The sequence below is a fragment of the Zosterops lateralis genome (assembly GCF_965231275.1).
Source record: "Zosterops lateralis genome assembly, chromosome: 1".
NCBI lineage: Eukaryota > Metazoa > Chordata > Aves > Passeriformes > Zosteropidae > Zosterops > Zosterops lateralis.
Window position 1 is genome coordinate 126,069,542 of NC_139762.1, and position 22,419 is coordinate 126,091,960.

Here is a 22,419-nt window from a genome sequence, read left to right on the forward strand (position 1 = left end):
AGGAATTGAATAAACTACCTAACTTCCATTCGCAAAATAACCCCAACATTTAGAAGCAACATCAACAATTTTCCTAAATCAAATTCATCTTTGTTTTTACAAAGTGCCATGAGCATCAAAAACATCAGTTTGAATTTTTGACTGCTCCTGTGAATTATGAATTGTTCAGTACGGTGGGGTATTTCAAAATAGTTTACAAAATAGACTTGTCATCTCTCTTCAGGTGTTTTAGTGTTTTTTAGTGAATCTCTGGCAAATGGTGCTCTTGTCTTTAGTGTGTGTTGGGATGACCTCAGAAAATCGAATCAAATTCTATTTTATTAATTTATTATAATTACAAAATAATATTTAGAATTGCATTTACAAATATTTTCTCTTCCAGTTAAAGATTGTTTATGAAGATGGCAGTCTTCAGCTGGTGAGCACTGATATGCCATTGAGCCAATGCTTCCTGGTGATATTCTTAAATTAGCAGTGATTTTCAGTGAATGAAAAAAAATCCTGTGAAATCCTACAGCCAGAACTTCATATTAATATCAGTAACACAGGGTCTACTTACCCGAAATTTCAGAGTGCTGTGGTAGAACTTTGCTGTTTCCACTCTGTCTGACTACAGTGATAATGAAAGAAGAAAAAGGCATAGTCAAGATAAGAATGCCAAGGATGAGCCTCTGCTATTCCACAGTATAGTAGAGATGATGACAGTTCTAAAAGTGTGAATGGAGAAATATCTATAGCTGTTTCTGAGAAATAGTACCATTATTAGTCTAGCTTACATTAGATCAGATTTTATTAGAACTACTTGAAAAAATGAGAGTTGGGATTTGTCTGATTTTTTCCCATCTGGATGTTGGTCTAGAAAAATACATTACATTTTTTCCGCAAAACTTCCCTCTCAAGACATCTGTACCACTTCATGCTGAACCCAGCCCCTTTCAAATTCATGGCAAAAAGGAATTATCTGCAGTGATTCCAAGACAAAATTCAAAGAATGTTTCTAATGGTGCTGTACAAAATTAGCTCTTTGAATGCTACCATTAACATGCTAGCATTACTAGCATTACAATAATCAACACTGCATTCATTAGTAATGATTAGCTTTTTATTTTTAAATTATTCTTCATGGGAACTGATGCTAATATAATAAGAAAGGGTAATCACAAATATATAATGAAATTTATCTATTATTATACTTTCTGTATTTTTATCAGGGAAACTTTAAAAATAGCTTTAAGTTCTTAATCATATTTCCATTCCAACTTTGACTATTATCAGTTTAAACATTAAACTAAATGCAGGAGATCGGACAGGACATGGTTTCTGGGCACTAAAATCTGTGAATTGTAGAAATGGCTTCAAGGGAAATACAAGCCGAGCTTCGTATGTTAGAGTTTTAACTTTGTTCATAAAAATTGAGTTTTGTGAGATTTAGGCAAGATCCAGTTACTGAATGTCTTGGTGTGGAAAGATACATTCCACTGCACTGCATTTAATACTTATTGAAATGATATTTGCACAGCTTGGTCTGTAAAGGTATCAGTAATATCGTGTATGTGCAATGTATAAATTTTTTTGTAAAAGCACTGAACTAAAGCTAGTTCCAAATTAGATTTGAAGATACATAATTTTGAATTTTCTCTCTGTTGGGCACAGTAATATCATGCTGAAGATATCAAAAATTGGAGGGTTTTTTCTGAATTAGGTATCTTTTTTCTATAAGATGTCAAAGAATCAAAAGCAGGGAAGACTTTACAGAAAAGTTAGTGTTGTAGATATCCTTAAGTAGGTTAAGGGCAAGCCTTCAGAAACTTGTTTAAATTTTTATTTTACATTTTTCTATAAAAAGATAATACAAAAATTGTAGCAAGAATCAAAATTGAACATACTTATTTTCCCAAAAGAGATTATCTCTAATTATTTTCAAAATATTCTAAAATTACAGGGATTTGCTCTGATTTTGGAAAAAATAAAACCATCATCTCACAATCTGTTACAAAGCACATGTATCCTGTCCAATCCTGGCAGAATATGCCTTCGTCTTCAATAGTTTTCAACTGTGATTCTGGTGCAAGGCAAATAGGTGAAAGCTTCACACAAACATACAAACTGATATATATATATGCACAAGTACATATGATCACTGATTCCAGTGAGGAATCTGTTTAGAGCTGCATTCCTGTTTCAGCTGTTCTTATCTTTTATTTTAAAATTGGAGCTTTTTTCAATTTTTAAGAATTCAGGTAATGGATATGTTTCCTCCTACATAGCATAACGGAACATCAATGTAGAATGGAAGGTCAGTGATGAAAAAAATATATATCCTTTGATAAATAAAAAAGTTTCATAGATTTGACATAGTGCTAAAAAAGAAGTGTCAGATAGGATGAATTTCTATACTCTAACACACAACTACTGCCCATGGAAGTCCCACTTCCAATACTTACTATTATATCTCCCCCTTTGATAAACCGCACTCGGGGCTGGAAAATTATTAAGTCGCAGAGGTAGCAGATATCACACATCACATCAATGGCAAACCAATATATTGCATTGCTGGGGGTCTGGTACGGGAACACATAGCGCAGGGGAATGAACCAGCAGTTCCAGTTGTAGGCAATTGTCACGAGCATGAGCCATGCCACGTAACGGCGATCTGAAACAAAAAACATTGGGTGGAGAGGCACGGACTTGGAGCTTGTTGTCATTTTTTTAGGTGCATTCATTCTGCTACAGCCTCTGGGAATGCTTCAGCCCAGACCAACCTACCATTCTCCCTTTTCCAACTGAAATGCTGATAAAGTGATATACCATGGAAATAGGAGTCACACAGTCACACAAGGAATTTGCAAAAATGAAAGCATATAGAATTCAGTGCATCTGAAGAAACTTATATGATCATTTTGCATCCTGCTCGTGATAACTGACAAAAGAATTATTTGGCCATAATGAATGGTACAAATTTCAGATCAAGAACCAGAAGACTTGTGTTCTAATTCTGGTTCAGTTTGTGTTACACCTTTGTGCATACCATCTTTACAACTGATGTCACTTTTCCGTGTTTGGAATAAACGTTGTTTAGAACAGGACCTTTGTGTCCCTGGGAGTTACAAACTAGAATGTGTATCTTACAGTGGCTCATGGGTGCCATGCAATACCAGGTCACTTCAATATGACTTTATCTCATTCTATTACAAAGCTTTAAATTTACCTGTGTATGAATCAATGGTGTCTGGTAGCTTCATATACTCCATGTATTTTTTCAGTGGAGGTTTTTTGAATTTACAGCACAGCATGTCACAGTAATGATCCTCCTCTGGCTTTGCTTCTGCCTCCTCTTTCTTTTCTTCTTTCTTTTCATCTTTTTTTTCATCTTTTTTTTCATCTTTTTTTTCTTCTTTTGGCGGAGCCTTCTTTGGTGCTAGACACATAGATTACCAAAAACATTTGCATTTAAATAATGGCTCAATTAATGCACCCTATTTAAACATTAACAAAAGCTTCATCATGTTAAAGTATCTTCTAAAACGGTGGACAGTGACTAAATTCATTATAATTCATACATAGAAAAACATTTGCAGAATAAAATTACCACTGATATAAACATGTGTATCTGCTATCATGAACAGGGCACTTATGTTACTGAGCGCAATATCTTTATTGCTGAATTTCCCTGGACAACGCCTACAAGTTATCCCTTTTATAAGACTGACAAGAAAATTGTTAATTGATAATTTAGCATTCATTAATGCAACTGAGCATTTCTCTTTACATGACTGTTGCAAAGAACGAATGCAGTGAGGATGGAGGTAAGAAAAGACACCTGTGCTGTGGACTGATCTCCCTCCTCTCCTGAGACCTGATATGCAAGATGCAGCAGGTGAAACTACTGGGGAGCCTATGGTTTTGTACATTTCTAGGCTTATAAAAGTCTTGTAGCACTCCTTTGAACCCACTTCTTCCATCTTTGAGATGGTTAATATTGTTAGCACACGTGTCCTATTGATTCTGGTGGCTTTACCTCTGATTAGGATACACGTCTTAGCATTAAACTCACAAACTGGATCTGTAATAAGTTAGGAAAAAAAGTTCCTAAGTTCTACAAAGAGGACAAAAGCAGTAGATGAGCAAAGAAACAATTTTAAAATAATAAATTTGTTTATCAGTTGATATAGTATATTATTCTTCAGGCACCATGCTTACAACTTTTTAAAAAACACATATGCAATGAACAGCTTCTAAAAAGTGCCAGAACATAAAATCACCACACTCAATTCTTTGTGGAAAAGGAAAGTCAAACTTTCCTCTGAAGAGGAGAAAAATTGAGTTATGTTTCATATTTTGTCAAAAGTCAATTATTAATTAATGTCAGATGAGTTGGCTCTATTTAAAGCATGGACCTAAAGTCTTCAGTGTGTCCGGATTTCTGTCAGGCTAAAATTTTGTTTACTTTATTTACACAGATGAACTCATATCAAAGTGACTAACATCTGCTCATAAGATATATATGTTTCTTCATATGTTTCAGATTCATCTCCATGAATAAACATCTCTATGACCTATTTCAAAATACAGAAATCTTCTTGACATGAATGATTCTAGATACTGTCTCTGTAAGGTTTTTTCCCAAATTCCCCAGCGATATCATTCAAAGGGAGGTTGTACCTAAGGATTCTGTCTTACTGTAGAGAAATATGGCTAAATTGATTTTATAGGGCACAAAGTGATCCTTTCCAGTGGATAGACACACTATACTTACAAAAAACTATCACAGTATTTTCTGTTAGTACAAAATTATTTTCAGTTTTAAACCAAAGAAATGTTCAGCTATTTCTAGAGGCACTTACAAACTGGAGGACTTGCTTCAGGTGAAGATATCACTGGGTCATTCAGCTTTTCCTTATACACGTTTGCCCTTTCACGCAATTTTTTGACAATCTCTTGAAGCTGGGCATCGGCATACTCATTTGTTTGGAAACCCCGACCTGCTGGCTTCTGTGGGCTAATTGAAACAAAAGGGAAAAAAAGCTTAATGTCTTGGAAATCAATGGAAGGAAACAGTGGTAATTCTATTTCTGAGCTGGAGTCAGGCATTAACACAGGATCTTTATTGAGCACAGTGCTTATTCATATCACTGAATTCATGCAAAGTGGAAACCTAAGTCACCAGCTCTTGCCTCCTGCTCATGTCAGCAGCAGTCTGTGTGTTATTTCAAGCAGAGAAGGTTGGGGTACCCTCTTTAGCCTACTGCACTACTGGCTTTCCACTGCTTCTTTTCACCAAGTTCTACTGTGGCTGTGTAAGGCCTAGAGCTTAACTAATTTACAAGGTGTGTAAAAATGTGCTTCTTGTTGTATGGCCATATCCTAATGATGACAGGAAATGCAGGTGAAGAAGGAGGAACTTATGGTTACTTTACACTTTCTAATGTTGGGAAAATTGATTTCATCTATGTTTTTTATGGTTTGTTATTGCTGACATGAGGTAAAAAACAGTTGCATCTGTTTTCAGTGGAAACGAAACACTGAGGTTTCTTCTTTTTCTGCTAAGAGTTTGCTCAGGGTCATAGTAACACTAAGCTGATATTCCAGCACTCACAGCATTTGTTCAAAGCTGAGAACTATTGCAAACTCATGCTCTGCACTGAAATGAATGCTTTCATTAGGTTTTATGCATGCTGGACAGTCAAACAGAAAATCTAGGTGAAAGTGATTCTTGATCAGCTGCTCTGTGCTTATTCTTACTTGGAATTTCATCCTTGGTTACTTGCTATTATCTGATTTTGCAAACTGGGGTTGTTTTTGAGTGCAACTCAGCTGGCAGCTGGGCCACATATTTGAACTTGCTCTATATGTAGAGACCAGGACATGGGGTTGTTTTGTCTGTATCTTTGACTCAACCCTTCTCAGCTGATGTGATGCACAGATGTCAGGGGTGGCTGGAAATGGCTGTGACTGGCACAGGGCAGCTCAAGATCTCCTTCCAGACAAGTCAAAATTGCCACCCCTGTACTGAAATCCTGAAGGTTGCGCCCAATATAGGGGGTACAGCAGGAAATGGTTCTTTCTTTCTTAACAGGTTTTCAACTCTGCTCCAAGTACCTTAGGGCTGTGGCTGCAGCAAGAGTAGCAGCAGACCAAAAGTGACATATGCTTGAAATGTCTGAATTCATGAGAAAATATTCCCAAATGTGAGTAGGGGAGAAAGTGGTATGACAGTACCTTGGGTAGGGAAGAAATGAACACCACTGCAAAGTGATCTTTGAATAAACATCATGTCTCCTCAAGACCTAAACCTACTTTGAAATTTCTAACAGATGGAGCTGTAGCTAAAAAAGGCGAGTGTTAGAGTGGGATGTGTGTAGCTTTTTGAGAAGCAATTTTCTGGAGACACAACACAAATCACAGTGCACAAGGAAGTATAATTTAAGCATGTGAAAATCCTTCAGCAATAAAACCATTGGATAAAGTGGAGGTATGCTGTTAGAAGCAGCAGCAGAAGCGAAAGTTTGGAAACATATACTTGTCATTACTCTAATTTAAGTCTTGTATGCTGTATTTCTTAAAACTCCTCAGACAGGAGAAACAGTTCTGATACGTTTTGTAATCTCATCACAGTTCCTTTTCTGTCACATTGTCCCTTTGGCTCAGGCCATCTGCAATGTAATGACATCCTTTCTTGTTTTGAGCTAACATCTCACAATTAGTTTTTTGCTTCTATGCAAAGAATTTAAATAGTTCTTAGTCTTTGCAGTTGCTGTATTTGCTCAGGTCATTAGCTATCTCAAAGTTAGATATCCCTTACCACAAGTGTCATGCCAAAGGCCCCTTCTATCTTCTTTCTAGGAATAAGCTACAAATTGCTTAAGATTTTCCTCTTATTTCACAGATTTTACAACAAAAGTTAAGGTCTCCTCTATCATTAATTTGGTGGAATGCAGCACAGAGGAACCATGTTTCCATCTGGTACTGATTAGAATCTGTGTAACTTAGTTATTTGCCCTGCAGTTGATGAGAAATTGGTTTTCGTTGCACTATTTCTCATTTGGCTTGCATTACCTCCTACTCCATTATTTTCTTATAACAAAACACTTACTTTAAATTTTCTTTGGATAATGCAGATGGAAGAGGATGCATGTTGAACACTGCTAATTTGAGGATGTTTGTTGTGTATGTACTTTGTGTGGGGGTGCATTTTAAATTGCCTGGGCTAATGAAGCCCATTTAAACTTCACTAAATCACTTTTAATTAAACTTGACTCCTTCTCTCGCATCACCTCCTGCTAGGATTTTGTTCTAAGCTGTTATTCTTTCAGAATGTTTTTTCTTTAAGCAATTTATCTTTGACCTTTGTGCGGTATGTTACAATAGGCCTAGGTCTATATTATTTACTCTTCATGTAGTCCTTTACAGAGAGAAAACGTTGATTCCTTGTGCAAGTAATTTCATGTGGCCTAGGAAATGAAAATCAGGACAGCAACTCATGTACTATGCACAAAGTCTTGTTACTACCTCAAACATATTTTGTTTCACAATAACAATATATGTAACATGAGAAGTATAATAATGTAATTTTCTGATATTTTTTATTTGTAGATTTTATTTTTGTAACTTGTAGATTTAAATTTGTTTGTTTAGTGATAAAATTGCAGTGCCTTTATTCTTCCCAAACCACAGGAGAAGATTTAGACACCTGTAGCATAATTAAAGAATATCACAAATATCACCTTGAAATAGGCAATGGAAATACTGTATTGAGTATACTAATGTATTCAACAGCTGTTAAGTACTTGTGAGTTGCAGGTTTTATGTGTTAAGAGTTCAAGCAAACAGTGATAAGAAAAGCAATAGTTATTTCAGAAGGTTTACCCTTTTCTAAGTTGCAGTCTAGGGTTTTAATTAGTCCCTGTTTCTGGCCATGAACACCAAAATACCTGAGTTCAATTCCATGTTTTATCTACCAGGTGACCCCTGAGAAAATGTATTTCATAAATGTATGCTGCCTGGAAATATACATAACACTTTTTGCTTATTTCAATTATAACCCTGGTTTTTCTTTGCAGCACTTAAGAAAATTTCTGCTAATTAATGGAAATAGAGTTCTTGGTCTTGCAATAGAGCTTTCAATGCTTTTATTGAGCTCTGATGTTGTGATTTATGATTGCATTTACAATCTGTGTCTTTAAAAAAAAGTCTTTTCTGAATAAATTATGGATAATCTCTAATGCAGATAATCAATTTTCAGAAGGATATGATGATACACAAAACATGATAGCACAGATGAGAAAGATTTCAGAGAGACAGAAAAATGTAATTCCAGGCATCATGAAATGTATTGATTCAAAAACACATCCTCAATTTTTGCTGATAATCCCAGTGTGAATAATGCCATAGAAGCCCTGAGTTCCAAGCCTAAGATCAGTCATCCTAAATTACTAGGAAAACTAGTAATAGAAAAAAATCAAGCATGTTAGTCACTTGCTTGATACAGCAAGAGAGGTATTCCAAAAAGCTAACTTTTGCTATTTTTATTATACTATCTTTATAGTTCAAACAAGCCTTCCCTGAGAAGAGGTTCAGAATGACTGAGATAGGTTTCTGCTCTGAATTGCCTGTGAAGAGAGATTATTTTTCTCCTGCACAGGATGCTGGCAGGGTTTTAGGAATCAGCTTCAATATTCTCCTTCATGATTTTGGTACAAAATGTAGTAGAGTACTAATGATGTTTAATAGCACATTGGATTTGGAAGATTAAAAAGTAGGAATGATTCCTGTGCAAGAAAATTTGAATAATTTAGTCCAAGTAATAGAAACAAGGACAAGTCTAATGCCCCATACTGCAGACATGTACTTAGAATGAAATGGTAAGAATTTCTTTTGTAAATACTGGGATCATTAGTTGCAAGTAACAAAAGGATAAATATTCAAGTATTTAGTGAAAGGGAAGTCACCTATGAGCCACACATAACCTGGCTATGAAAAACATTGGTGCAAATGTAACTGTAGGATGCATATGACATACTGCTGGGGAAGTAAGCATTAATATTGGGATATTGGCCAATGTGAGAATTAGTCTGATCAACTCAAAAGGTGAATTCCTGTAGGAGACTCCAGAAAGTCTCTTAGAATGGCCAAGGCTACTGGGAATGTGACTTTGAAAAGGACAAAAAACCAGATGCTTGCCTGGGCATTCTATTCCAGTGCTTTTCCTCTTTTTCAGTTGGTTTTTTTTTTTTTTTTTTTTTTTTTTTTTTTTTTTTTTTTTTGTTTTGTTTTGTTTTGTTTTGTTTTGTTTTTTCTTTTTTTTTTTTTTTTTCCTAATAGCTAATCCGAACCACCCCTAGCAAGGGAAAGTGTCTGTTAAAGATCCATCTTTAATGATACAGAAGACTATGTCCTTTTCTATTTGCTGCATTTTTGAAATACTGGCATTATACTGATTTTTATTGCAATAAAACAGAACAAATAGCATTTTTATTTAAATTTATTTTAGGATTGAGTTGTTCTTCACAATGCAATTTTATTTTAAATTGATGTTCCTTTGTATTACTATATACTTCATTAGCTGTTTCATTAATTGAATGATATTGGGTTGCTTTTGGTTTTATGTATGTATCAGCAAGAATGGGCCATAAGCATTTATGAGCTTCATGCAGACAACATATGAAAAAATCTTTCCACTGGAATTCATGACTTTCATATAGTTCAGAATCTTTGTACAGACATCATGCTTGTTTGGGCCCTAAGCAAGTGTTCTTGAAAAAAACCCCACATAGATCTTCCATTCCCCAGATCTTGTGTTGTGTTCATAAAGCAAAACAGATATGGAAGCAACAGTATTCAAGGAAGGCACTATTATCTCTCAGACTTCTCTACTGGTATTGAACTCAGAGTAAACTTCTTGATGCAATATAGACTGAAATCTAATAATCTAGGTTACAGAGATTCCTGCCTTTTAGCTCAATTATTTTTCACAGCAGCTTCTGTGACAGTCCTCCTAGTTATTCAGTCACAACAATCTGTGAATCCTCTAATCTTCCTAATCTTTGCTGTGCTCTCTAAGGAGGAATCTGTCTCAATGCTGAACACATGGAACTCTCACTGACATACCCGATTAAAATTCTGCAGTAGGAACTATAAGTGTGGCAGAAAGCAAGTAGTATGAATGTTGAAAGTATCAATTACCTATGGAAAAATCACATTTCCTTAAGGTAACTTGTGATACAAAGTTGTTTAATTGCACTATTTACTATTATGTGAAAAATAAGGTCAGAATAATTTCTAATACTAATTGCTTTAGAATAAAGGTATAATAGTCTAAGGAAGTAATTCTCATTTATTTCCTTATCTGGTGCTATTGAGTCATTGGGGCTTTCTTATCCATAAGTAATTAAATCTGTCTGGGGAATCTGCCACTTATCAGGAATTTTTAAAATTTTAACATTTAAATACAAACACATATCTTATTTACATAAGCCTTTAATTTATGGCTACATAAAATAATTAAATCAGAATATGATACAGTGCTGTACAGAGTTCATGACCACAGCACAAAACATTCTTCCTATGTTTTATCTTTTATTTTTTCCTAATATGGAGAGAATTAAAAACTAAAGTAAAAAAAAATTCCCATTGTAAATGTTTTCAAAAGTTGGAAAAAAAGTCACAAATTTGAAAAACTTAATTTCCAATAGATGCTTTTATTTGTCATCTGTTTTCATAGAGTCCCTAAAATAATCATACAACCATAAGACTGTAGATAAATTTGAGATATCCTGTCCTCACAGCTCAAAGCAGGATGAGGTACACCTAAAAGATTCTTATGTAACCCTTTCCTAAATATGTCTAGTCATGGCTAAAGAATTTATTTCTGTGCTTCACTACCTTCATTTTACAATTTGTTTTTCCTCAATGTAAATCTCTTTTGGTACAATTTGCCCTATGCATTTTGAACATGGGGTAAAATTTATTGTCCCTTCTCTTTCATCTCACTTTTTTGGCAATTTGTACATTTTCATTTTCTTACTTTTTTTTTTCACCCTCAACAAAAAGGATTTGGTACAAGGGTAATAATTGTATGATGACTAAGAATGTCAGTTAATTCCACAATTTTTAGTGTGTGCTCCCAAACTTCATGCCATGGGCCATTATTGCCTATGCTAATTATATAAAATTACTTTGGTGTGACCATCTTTGTTTCAAATCTACCTTCATCAGGGTAAACTGTTATACAGCCACCTGTGTAATAACTCACTACATGTACCTTTCCCAGGATCACAAAGAACCTTGGAGAGAAAGAACCTATTCCTCTGAGATGACTTCCCATCACTGGTATTTAAGACCATTCTTTCCCCTTCTGCAAGACCCTGATGCATTTCCAAATGCAGCAACAAAGTGGGTGTGTTCCCTGAGGACACTGCTCATCCCACTTCTTTTTCTGAGTATCATTTACCCAGGATCTTGAATAACACTGGGCTGCCAGATGTGTTTGACTTCTCATCCCACTCTCATATCTCCACCTGTCACTGTTTCCTCTGTTCCTCTCTTGGGTACAACATGTATGTTTTCATCCTAAATCACTAAGACATGGAAAAAGAGTAACTAATTGGAAACAGGGTGTGTTAATAAAATATGTTGGACAAGATTAAATATAAGCATGAATACTTACACCTGTCATAAGGTAATATTGTTTTCTTTTACTAAATGATAAGCATTATGTTTTAGATTTATATGCCTCTTAGATTTATCAAGAAAGGCTTTGATATATTTGGAAACATTTTGTACAAATGTAATTTAAATACAAATGCAATTTAAATATAAATGTTTTATATTACACAAAGTATTGTACCTGTCACGATGCTCATTGCTTTGCTTTTTTCCCCAAAAACAAGTCAACATATAATAGCAGAGATAAAATTTTGAATAATTTATAATTCCCTCCTTTTTACAAAAAAGTTTCTTCTTACTTTGAAAAATATTAAGTGAATGGAGGATTTACACAAGATGCACAGAAATTACTTTTAATCAAAGAAATCAATCAGCGGCAAATTATGACAAACTATACCCTTACTTTGCTACATATTCAAAAAAACCCAAATTTCTTCCATTGATACAGTTAGCAATCAATATATATGAATATTATGAGTATATGATTTGAAATAATGCAAGGGTAAAAAGCCCAGCATTTCAGTCTGTATAATGACATTCCTATCATTTCCTCGCTTCATTTATTCTTCAATGAAAAACTTTTGAATCCACTACTTTTTAATTTCAGGCTACCTACTTGATTGCCATGCAGAGTGAGTGAAATTAAATAGCAAGGGTAACTGCATCCTGCAGATCAGATAGAATTTAAAGGCTCTGGGAAAATACATCTCAGGGAAGATTATGGCAAGTTTAATCCATTTTGGTACAGACAGCACACCATCACTTTTCTACTTAATTTGTAAGTTCTCAATGTAGTAATTTCAGAAACTCAAGTCCAAGACGTAGACATGGCAGGCTCTGAAAAAAAAGGCCTAAGCAGAGGGAATATAAGTGATAAGAAAAGTACTTTTATTTTTTAACACATTAATATCTTTTCATAAGCATAATAAATATATTAGATGCATTCCATCTCTTTACGATTTCAAGTACTGCAGTGATTAGCTGGAAACAACTAAGGAAATGTAGCTCCATAAAACGCACTTGTAATTGTGTTTAAACTGGGATTTTCGTAAGGCCCAGCATTGGCCTTGTTCTACTTCATCTAGATTTGATTGGAGTTTATTGCCATGAGTGTCATTTTCATACATCCCTGGTGTTCCTAGAGTAATCAAGGATTTCTAGAGACTCTGCAGAGGGTTGATACTGGGTCTGTTTCACTAATGTGCTGAGATTTTGTACTTTTGATAGGACATAGTTTCTCTAAGGTGCATCTACTTGATGAATTGATGTGTTGTAACTAGTGGATGGCAAGCACTAATAAGCACAGTAATTTTCTTGTTCGAGGTTATTGAGGTAAATGAAGTGCATTATTCACTAAGAACATGCTACCAGCAAGAGTTCTCTTTATTAACCTGGCTATGCACCACATAGCAAATTGCCTCTTAATCTTTGTTTTGTTTTCTTTTCTTGCTATTAGCCAAATTAAAGAGGAAAAATCTTCTTTATAGAAGGACTGGTAGAGTCAATTAAGTAATAGGATGTGGCTATGAGAAAAGCAAACCACAAACATGAAGTTCAGTTTGCCTGAACCAGCCATGGTCATATATGGAAGTTTGCAGTCCTGGAATTCTTTTTTTTTTTTTTTTTGAAAATGTTGAAAGCTGTGTTTCTGCATTTGAAAAATCAGAATCAGATGAGTAGGTTTTCTGGGTGAGAATGGTATTTTTTAAAGAAATGTAATATTTTATTAAAATTTATCTAATGCATTTTATATATTTTTAATATATTATTTGTAATAGCTAGATTCTGATCTGGCATATCAGATATAATTATTTTTCTCTAAACATAAATAAGAATGTGTTAGAGTTTGAGATGAAATCTAAAAGCATAGGAAATCCCAGTTACCTACTGCAATTTTTTTCCTTTCTATGGTTTTAAATATTTAGCCTCCAAATATGGATTATTATTTTATGCAGTGTTTTGCACATCAGGGTTCATGATCTTTGACTGGGGTTTCAGCACACTGCCTTAGTATAAATAGTGCATCGTAATCTCTTTGGTAATCTGGGAAGATGAAATACTCTTACAAATGCAAGAGGGCTTAAAGGCTTTTAAAAGGAGAGAAGAGGTCATAGAAGCTCTTTCTTTCTCTCCATTTTCTCAGACCTATACTCTCAGATGCTGTGTTTATCTTCTCTATCTTTTCCAGGACTTGATGCAATTTCTTTGCCTCATACCTTGAAGCTTTGTGATAGTTTCTTGTTAATAAGACTCCCTGTCTTCTATTAGAGTGCAAATGAGGTGCTGACTGTTCTGAGCCCTTATTTCTTGCTGTGAAGAGACAGGATAGTCTTAGCCCACCCTTCCAGAGATTATTATTGCTCAGCAAATAGCTATTAATGAAAATTACCTGTTGCTCTGGTACATTATCAATAAAGATAGAGGGGGGAAAATATATTGGCAGACAAAGCCAATTTGTGTGCAATTCTATCCAAGCCATTAGGAAACAGATATTAAATGTTTCAGCCACTAGGCCATAATTCAGTGTTTGGTACATCATCCATTCTTCTGGGTTTCTTCTTTCAGACATATTTTTCAGGTGTCTGAGACCAGTGTTGTGTCTCTCTACTCTTTATTAGTGTTCATCAGTATGCACTGGAGTATTTTAAAAAATGTGGATGTGCTGAGAGAGAAAGGCAGGGGTTTGGGTTTTTTTGGTGGTTTGGGGTTTTTGGGGGTAAAGTGTGGGGGTTTTTTGGGGGTTTTTTGTGCACAAACTATTTCTATGGGAATTTTTAGGAGTAAATGAAGTATTTGTCAAAATTGTCATTCACTTAGCAAGCAAGAAGAAAAAATTGCTCTTTTAGAGGAAATTAAAAAATGTGTGCTGTTCCAAACAGTAAAATTGCCTTCCTTCCCTCTTCCTTATTGTATGTATCTGAGCCTGCATTTAAAAAAACTAAATGTCACAGTAACAGCAGATAAAATGAAAACTTTTCTATTTTACATTTCCATGAAAGTTGACGAGCTATGGATGTATATGATTTGTGAAAAAGTATATATCCATGAACATTATTTTATTATGTATGTTACTCAGAGTCAATGGGCATTTCTTGCAAATCAGATGACTTTTGATTAAACTTTGACTCTTGAAAGATAATTAGCATAAGAAAATAGTTTACATAAATTAACTGCCCTGAGACTCCCAGCGGGACTCCCACCCACACTCTGTGCCCATGGACCTTTGTTGTCCCCTCCAGGTCAGGCCTTGGTCACTGCCTGAGCTATGTCTAGGTGTGTCTACCTCCAGTTCTGTCTCTGGTCCTGCCTCCTAGACAAACTTTAGACCTGTCTTGTAGCCTTGTCTCCAGCTCTGTCTCTGCTCCTGTCTTTTTTGCTCCTGTCTGGACTCTCTGGATGGACTATAAACCTGATCCACCACTTTGCCTTATTGATGGAGCCTGTTGCTAGGATCTTGCTCTGCTTGCTGTGTTCAGACTCTGTGAGGCTGAACCTTGCTGGTAAAGACACTGCTTGTGCTGGGGTTGTCTTGGCTCCCACCTCCTCTTCTCCCAGTGAGCCTCTGCTACAACCTGAAATATATCTGGGCAAAATCTGAAATTCAGTCAAGAAAATTCTACAGTGATTTTGCCAATCTTGATTTACATAACAATATCATAAGATCATGGGATTGTTTGATTTACAATAGACCTTTAATGATCGTTTAGTCTATCCCATCTGCTTTGGACAGGGACATTGTCCACCATTGTCCATTGTCAAGATGCTGAGCGCCATGTCCAACCTGACCTTGAATAACTTCCAACAATGGGGCATTCACAACTTCTCTGACAAAGCAGTCTCGCCATTGTTATCACAAAAATATTTGATTTTCATATCTAGTCTAAATCTGCCCTCTTTAAAATCATTACCCCTTGCAGAATTGCAAGAACAACCACAATTCTCTCAGCCTTTCCTCATAGGAGAGGTGCTCTACCTCTCTGATTATTTTTGTGGTTCTCTCTAGACCAGGTGAATGTACTGAGGGCTCCAGAGCTGGATGCAGCATTTCTGGTGGAAGCTCAACAGGGTGGAGTAGATGAGGGTGAATCACCTCCCTTGACATGCTGGCCACAGTTTCTTTGATGCAGCCCATGATACAGTTGACTCTCTCAGTTCTGAGGACACACTGCCATCCCATGGCTACTTTTTCTTTCCCAATATATCTCCAAGTCCTTCTCTGCAGGTCTGTCTTAATCTGTTCATCGTGCAGGCTGTACAGAGGCTGGTGATTAGTGTGACCCATGTGTAGAACATTGCACTTGGTCTTTTTGAACTCCATGAGGTTTGTGTAGGCCCACCTGTCAAGCCTGTCAAGGTCCCTCTGGATGGCATCCATTCCCTCCAGTGTGTAGGCTGCACCACACAGTTCTGTGTTGCCCAAGGGAGAGCACTCGTTACTAATCTCTATTTGAGCAGTATCCAAATATGGATTAAACAGTGACAGAGAAAACTCCTGGACGATGGGACTCTTAGTTGACAATCCTGACTGTCTTAACAGTCCTTGATATGGCTTTGACTAATAAAACTAGCACTTTTCCAAATAACTCCCAGGTATAGAAATACCTAGAAATTAACAATGACCAAACTCTTCAGGAGGCATTTTTTATTGTTCTAGTTGGCTTCAGTGCTCTACAGTGGTTTAAGCATGTTTCATTTACTGCTACTTTTGTAGCTCACATGTATCCATTTGACTCAAATTCTCAGCTTTTCTCAAGGTGATAAAGGCAGCTGATTTCCCTAAAAATATTCTAGTAAGCAAATTTGAACACATAGGCAGCAACCTTGATCAGAATGGTGTCTAAATAGGCTTCTATGAACCTTAAGAAGCAATTAATTAATTTCTCTCAAATGCACATTTTAAAAATCATTCTCCCTTCAGCTCTGACAGTCATAGAGCAGATCTGCTTGGTTTAGTTTCATGCCAGTGCAATGACACCAGTGCCATGATTTCCAGAGTCTACTGCAGAATTTAGTGGGTAACTGTTTTGGCAATAGAATTTACCAAATATTTACTGTATTTTTAAAAGCTGTTGCTCAAATAAGACTGACTGGGTATATCTGGATAGACACTTGATGCTGAATCAGAACACCTCTGAGAAGGCAATGTTGAATGTAAATATTTTTAATTTCCTTTTAACAGACAGATTTTTTTTTCTACAAATAAGCAACATACCCTTTTGTTTCATAAGCACATAGCAATTATGTTAACCATGGTTACAAGTTTTACCAGTGAAACTGTAAGCACTGAATAACATATTGTATGATGACAAAACAAGGAGATTCTTGTCTAAGTTTTCATTTTTGACCTACTGATTCACACTGAAGTGACTAAGTTATTTATAACTTTTCCATTCTTTCTAGTCAGAGTTATTTTTAATTGCATCTATTATTTTATACAGGCGTGTGAAGTAGCATTTTACTTGATTAATTCCAGACACGAAGTTTGTCTTAGTAAAGGGGAGGAAATCATCTCTATAAATTAACTATTAAAATTAACTCCATGCCAGGGAAAGACTTTTTCTTTGTTTCATTAGGATAATTAAAACAATAGGAGACAAAGCCAAGCAGGAGTTTCTACCCTGTTTGGTATTGAGTGTATCTGTTTTTCTCCACTCAAAGTGATCTCAAAAGGCAAAAAGTTCATGATGCATAGCAATAGGCCATGTGAGAGTGAAGACTTGGAGCTGACTGACTTTTTAATAGCTTTGCATATAAGGATCTGGGGATCCTGGTGGACAACAAATTGAACACGAATCCACAGTGTATTCTGGCAGCAATGAAGACTAACTACACACTCTGATTTAGAAAGAGCACTGGAGATACAGAGCAAGAGCATGAGAGGCAAAAGAAGCAGGTTAAAGCAAAGGAAAACTTAATTCCATTTAATTTTCATAGTAAGGGTGGTCAAAAGGTGGACCAGATTGCCCAGAGAAACTTTGGAAACTCGATTCTTGATGATACAGATTCACATTATACTGAAAAAACTTCGGCTGCCTTGATCCAAGCTATGAGTTGGGTCTAACCTCTAAATATTTTCAGCAGGAGTTTGGACCTCATTACTTGTGGAGGAGCCTTCCAACCTGAGCTTTTTAATGAAGACCTTTATTTTTCACAGCAACACCGACAGTGGCATCAAGTACACACTCAGCAAGTTTGCAGATGACACCGAGCTAGGTGGTGTCATCTGCAGGCCTAAAGGAGAGCCAAAAATATGATCAGAAGTCTGAGGCACCTCTCCTATGAGGAAAGGCTGAGAGAGCAGAGGTCTTTTAGCCTGGGGAAGAGGAGACTTCAGGGAGAACTTATTGGTAACCTTTTAGTATTTAAAAGGGGACTGTAAGAAAGATATGGGCAAACATTTTAGCAGGGGTTGTGACATGACAAGGTTTAATGGTTTTAAACTTAGAGAGAACAGATTTAGAGTAGATTTAAGGAAGAATTTTTTTACAATGCGAGTGGTGGAACACTGGCACCTGTTACACAGAGAGGTGGTGGATGCCCCATCCCTGGAAACATTCAAGTTATAGCTGTCCCTGCTCATTGCAGAGAGGTTGGACTTGATGACCTTTAAAGGTCCCTTCCAAACCAAAGAATTCTGTCATTCCACTCTCAGAATCTCTGCATCTCTGCTGCTGAAATGACTGCAGACTATTCCAACTTTATCTTTTTCTAGACATCATATTTATTTCTATTTTCACAAAACAGTCACTGCAGTTTTTACAAAGGTTGAATGACCTTAGATTTTCCCCTGAAGGAATATTACTCTTTCATTTATTTGTCTCTTGTCAGGCAGAGATGGTAGTAATCTTCTTATTGTGAAGGCTAATACTGATTTAATGGTATAACTCAAAAAAAAAAAAAAAAAAAAAAAAAAAAAAAAAAAAAAAAGTGCAGGGTAAAAAGTTTCAAGTCAGAATGATGTGACACATTCTAGGTTCAGGGCAGCATTCTGAGACTTTCTTCTTTGCTAAGGTATAGTCATAATTGAGCAGCAGCACTGCTAAAATTAGCATAACTGTAGTTGAGCAAATCCTTTTCCTCATTCCTGCAATTTAGGATGATGAATACAACAAACAAACAAAAGCACATAATAAATTAATGCCTCATATGTATGTTGCCTTGAAATTGAAATAAAGCTCTTCAGATCCTTACAGGAGAGACTGTTAAAGAACCGATATATGGCACACAGAAATGTTAAGTCTGGATGTCAGGTAGAATCTTCACATTTTTTAATTGAATTTACTCACTTAGCATCTTCTTTCCCATCTTTGAGTTCGTGCTCTTCCTGTTGAGTTGTCTTAGCTGGTTCAGTTGAGTTTTCAGGTTTTGAAGGTTCAGGTGCTTTTGCTGATTCTTTATCTAGAAAAAAGGTTTTAATTTTTGAAAATGAATTTTTAAAGAATTATAATAATACTTTTGAAGGAATCACAGTCTGTCTGACATTTCTTCAGTAGATAAGCACTTAAACACACAACTTCTGAGACCTGACCTTTGAACAATATCCTGAATAAATCTATTTCAGTGCCAACTATAGACAGCATGTTTATGATAAGTACACTTTTTAGGATTTACTTGTGGTTTTTAACTAGATTCATCAATAGCCAGCTCAACAATGGTCAGTTCAGAGCTCTTCTTTATTTTTGAGGGACAAGAAGTCATGCAGCAAGAAAGAGGACAGCTAGATCTGTCCATCTGTCCAGATACGCCTTGTGAATTACAGGAAAAAAAATCAAAAGTAACTAATTTTCTTATGAATAGTAATGTGAATAAAATTATCTGTACTTCAGTGTTTGTACTGCATCAAAGATGTTGCTTCAGCTGCCATGGCAGGAATGTTTATTGCTGAGTAAATTATAATTGAAATATATAATTAACTATGTACGTTGTACTTTATCTAGACTATTTCTTAATTTCTGTTACTAGTAACTTTTTCAAAGTCATCTAAGTAGGAATTCTGTAGAGTTTGAAGCAAATGCTGTGGCCTCTTGCCTTTTAAGTGGCCTTAAGTGATGCTTTCTTATAATTAGTCCTATATATTTTTTTAAACTTTCACACTGAAAATAATTTGATAGTTCTCATCAGTCTGACATTTTGAATAATGGAGGAACAAGCTCAGCCTTCACAAACACTTTAAGTAATATGATGATAGAGGAAAAAGCAAAACAGGACAACAAATAAATCAGGATCCTGTTGTATGTGCTGTATTTTAAGTTCGAGATAGCTCAAAAAATCAGACTTTGAATATTTTAGATAGATAGTGTAAAATTACTTTTCTGATAGTTAAATTCATGTTTACGGAGTTATTCCCTTAAAAGGACTAAAAAATTCCAGAACTTGTTGCAGTTTCTGCTCCCTTTTGAATTCATGGTTTGTAGTATCCCAGTTCTACCTGCCTTGACTGCACAATCCAAAAAGCCAAGTACTTAATCAAGAGTGACAGCAAAGCTAATCTCAACATTTCTGTAATCACCTCACTTTGGCAATTTTCTTTGTTATAGTAGTTACTCTTAACTAGCATAGGATACATCTGATATGAACAGCTAGAGCAGGGAAATGGTGCTGAAAGTATGACATTGAATTTATATCTGTCTGGTATAAATATCCAGCATATCTGGCAAATAAATTTCAAGTGAGTATATTGTGATCCACTGAAATTAGTGACAATCAGCAGCTTGAGTAAAGTAGTTTGACTTGTGGAATTATTCTTCTGGTTTGATTTTATTCTAGAGGAATCCAGTTCTGAGTTCCTAAAGGATTTTGGGTTTTTTTTTTTGGTGGGGGAAAAAAAAAAAAAAAAAAAAAAAAAAAAAAAAAAAAAAAAAAGAAAGAGAAAATTGGGGGACAACCAAGAGAGTTTTGTGAGAAAGGCATTCTTTATTGAAACAGGATGTGTGTCACACTGTTTAATATAACAGGCTCCCGAATAAGACAATCCATCTGTGGAATGACAACATGTATGAGAAGCAAAAAACACTAAGTAAAAAATTATGATGCTTGCATATAAACACTACAGTGCAGAGGATAATAACTTCTAAGTTTGACAGATATTCAGTTTGATAGGTGTTCAGTCTGATGTCTGAACCCACACTGACCATTAAATGCTGGTTGCATTCAGACTGAAGGAAAACCTTTCAAGTCCATGAATATTCCAAATTTTCACATACAAGGATTCATAAATTCCTATCACGGCTTATTTGCATTAATATTAGGATTAGGATATCAGAGCCTAGCACAACTACTAAATATGTGTCAAAGATTTTTCTTTCTTTGTGAAATTGGGAGGGCTGTCTGCATAGGCAATTTTTTAAAAAAACAAACCTGTTGCTCTTCACTGCTTGAATCCAGCTTGTCTGGTAACTTATTTTTATTATTTATTTATTTATTTATCTATTTATTTATTTATGACTATTCCAGGCTCAAAGGAATGCCCTTAAGAACAGTGTGATAGTCATTTTAGGGAAAGCTTAGAACGCAGCTGTTGGTTTCCAGGAGAAATTATGATCCAGCAGGTAGGTGGTAGACTTGCAGGACAGCTTTGCATAACTTTGGTCATGGTGGTGAAACCATGAGTGAGAAAAAAGGCACAACCAAGCCAAAGCACCAACAATGAACATTATTTTCAAAACATACAGATGCATGCTTACTCAACAAAACAAAGGGTTTTAGCTTTTCTGAATTATTTGAATTCTCATTGTACTGCATATTAGGTGGATGACGTTCCCAGTGCATTAGTAGTGGGAGTTGAGCAATGCAGCTCACTGCTGTCTACACGTTCTAGATATTTGCCCTTCCCATAAGGATAATGTATTTTGAAACTGTGTTGGGATAAGGGCTGCTGGTTCTCTTTTAGGATGGAAGGGGAAAGTGACAGTTGTAGAATTATTATTTTGGGGGAAAAACACTGCTTAATGGAATCTCTCCAAATAAATCTGATTAAATTTAGAAGCCTACTGAAACCTCATCATACCAGTGATCTGCCTAGGACCCCAAGGAAGAGGGAACAAGATGCAATTTACAAGATGCATTTGTTTACCTCTCTTAGGTAAGTTTTTAGATATTAAGATATGAATAAATGTCAGCAGCTGGATAGTAGAAATCTGAATACAGAACAGAAAAAGTGCTTTTGCTTTGCTATACTTCAGGAAAGGAAGAATTTCTTTTCTAGAATTCCCAGCCATCTCCATGGATTTGCATTACCAGTCTGACCAGTATCACATCTATGCTTCCTCTCCTGTCTCTACTGGTTGGATTTATGTAAAAGTAGAATTTGTCATGGCAAAAGGTTTCCTGGGCTTCTTCTTTTGTCTGTTTAAAGGCACATTTTAGTTCAACTTAATCATCAACTGACGTAAACTAATTTAGTTTTGAATCCACAATATATTGTTTTATAGGGTGATTCACAAAGTGATTGATTCACTTTTATCTTCTTTTTCTTTGGTGGGAGCAGTATTTCCACAAGAACATCCACACATAATGTCTATTTTATATTAATTAAATATATATGGTCAAATACTTCCTTCTACTGCCAACTTCTTAGTGACTTTTACAAAAATGTAGTCATTTTAAAATACATTGATGCTTAAAAACGACTATATGATTGCACAATAGTGCAGTACTAATTATAATTGAGTTACTATGTGTGTAATATGGTTGTAAATGTTACCACTCAATTCTGATGTTTATTACCAGGATTAATGTAAGCAATGTTGATTTAAA

General features: G+C 35.5%; 1 protein-coding gene across 1 annotated transcript in view; it reads right to left on the reverse strand.

Annotated features, from left to right (window-relative positions):
* CNGB3 (cyclic nucleotide gated channel subunit beta 3) overlaps positions 1-22,419 on the reverse strand; it is a gene marked incomplete at both ends in the record, with an annotated part of 88,109 nt that overhangs the window by 34,890 nt on the left and 30,800 nt on the right. Inside the window, 5 exons of the mRNA XM_083859665.1 lie at positions 560-610; positions 2,445-2,653; positions 3,209-3,418; positions 4,845-4,999; positions 18,951-19,062. Of these exons, the coding sequence (XP_083715791.1) occupies positions 560-610; positions 2,445-2,653; positions 3,209-3,418; positions 4,845-4,999; positions 18,951-19,062 (737 nt within the window). The remainder of the gene's footprint in view (positions 1-559; positions 611-2,444; positions 2,654-3,208; positions 3,419-4,844; positions 5,000-18,950; positions 19,063-22,419) is intronic.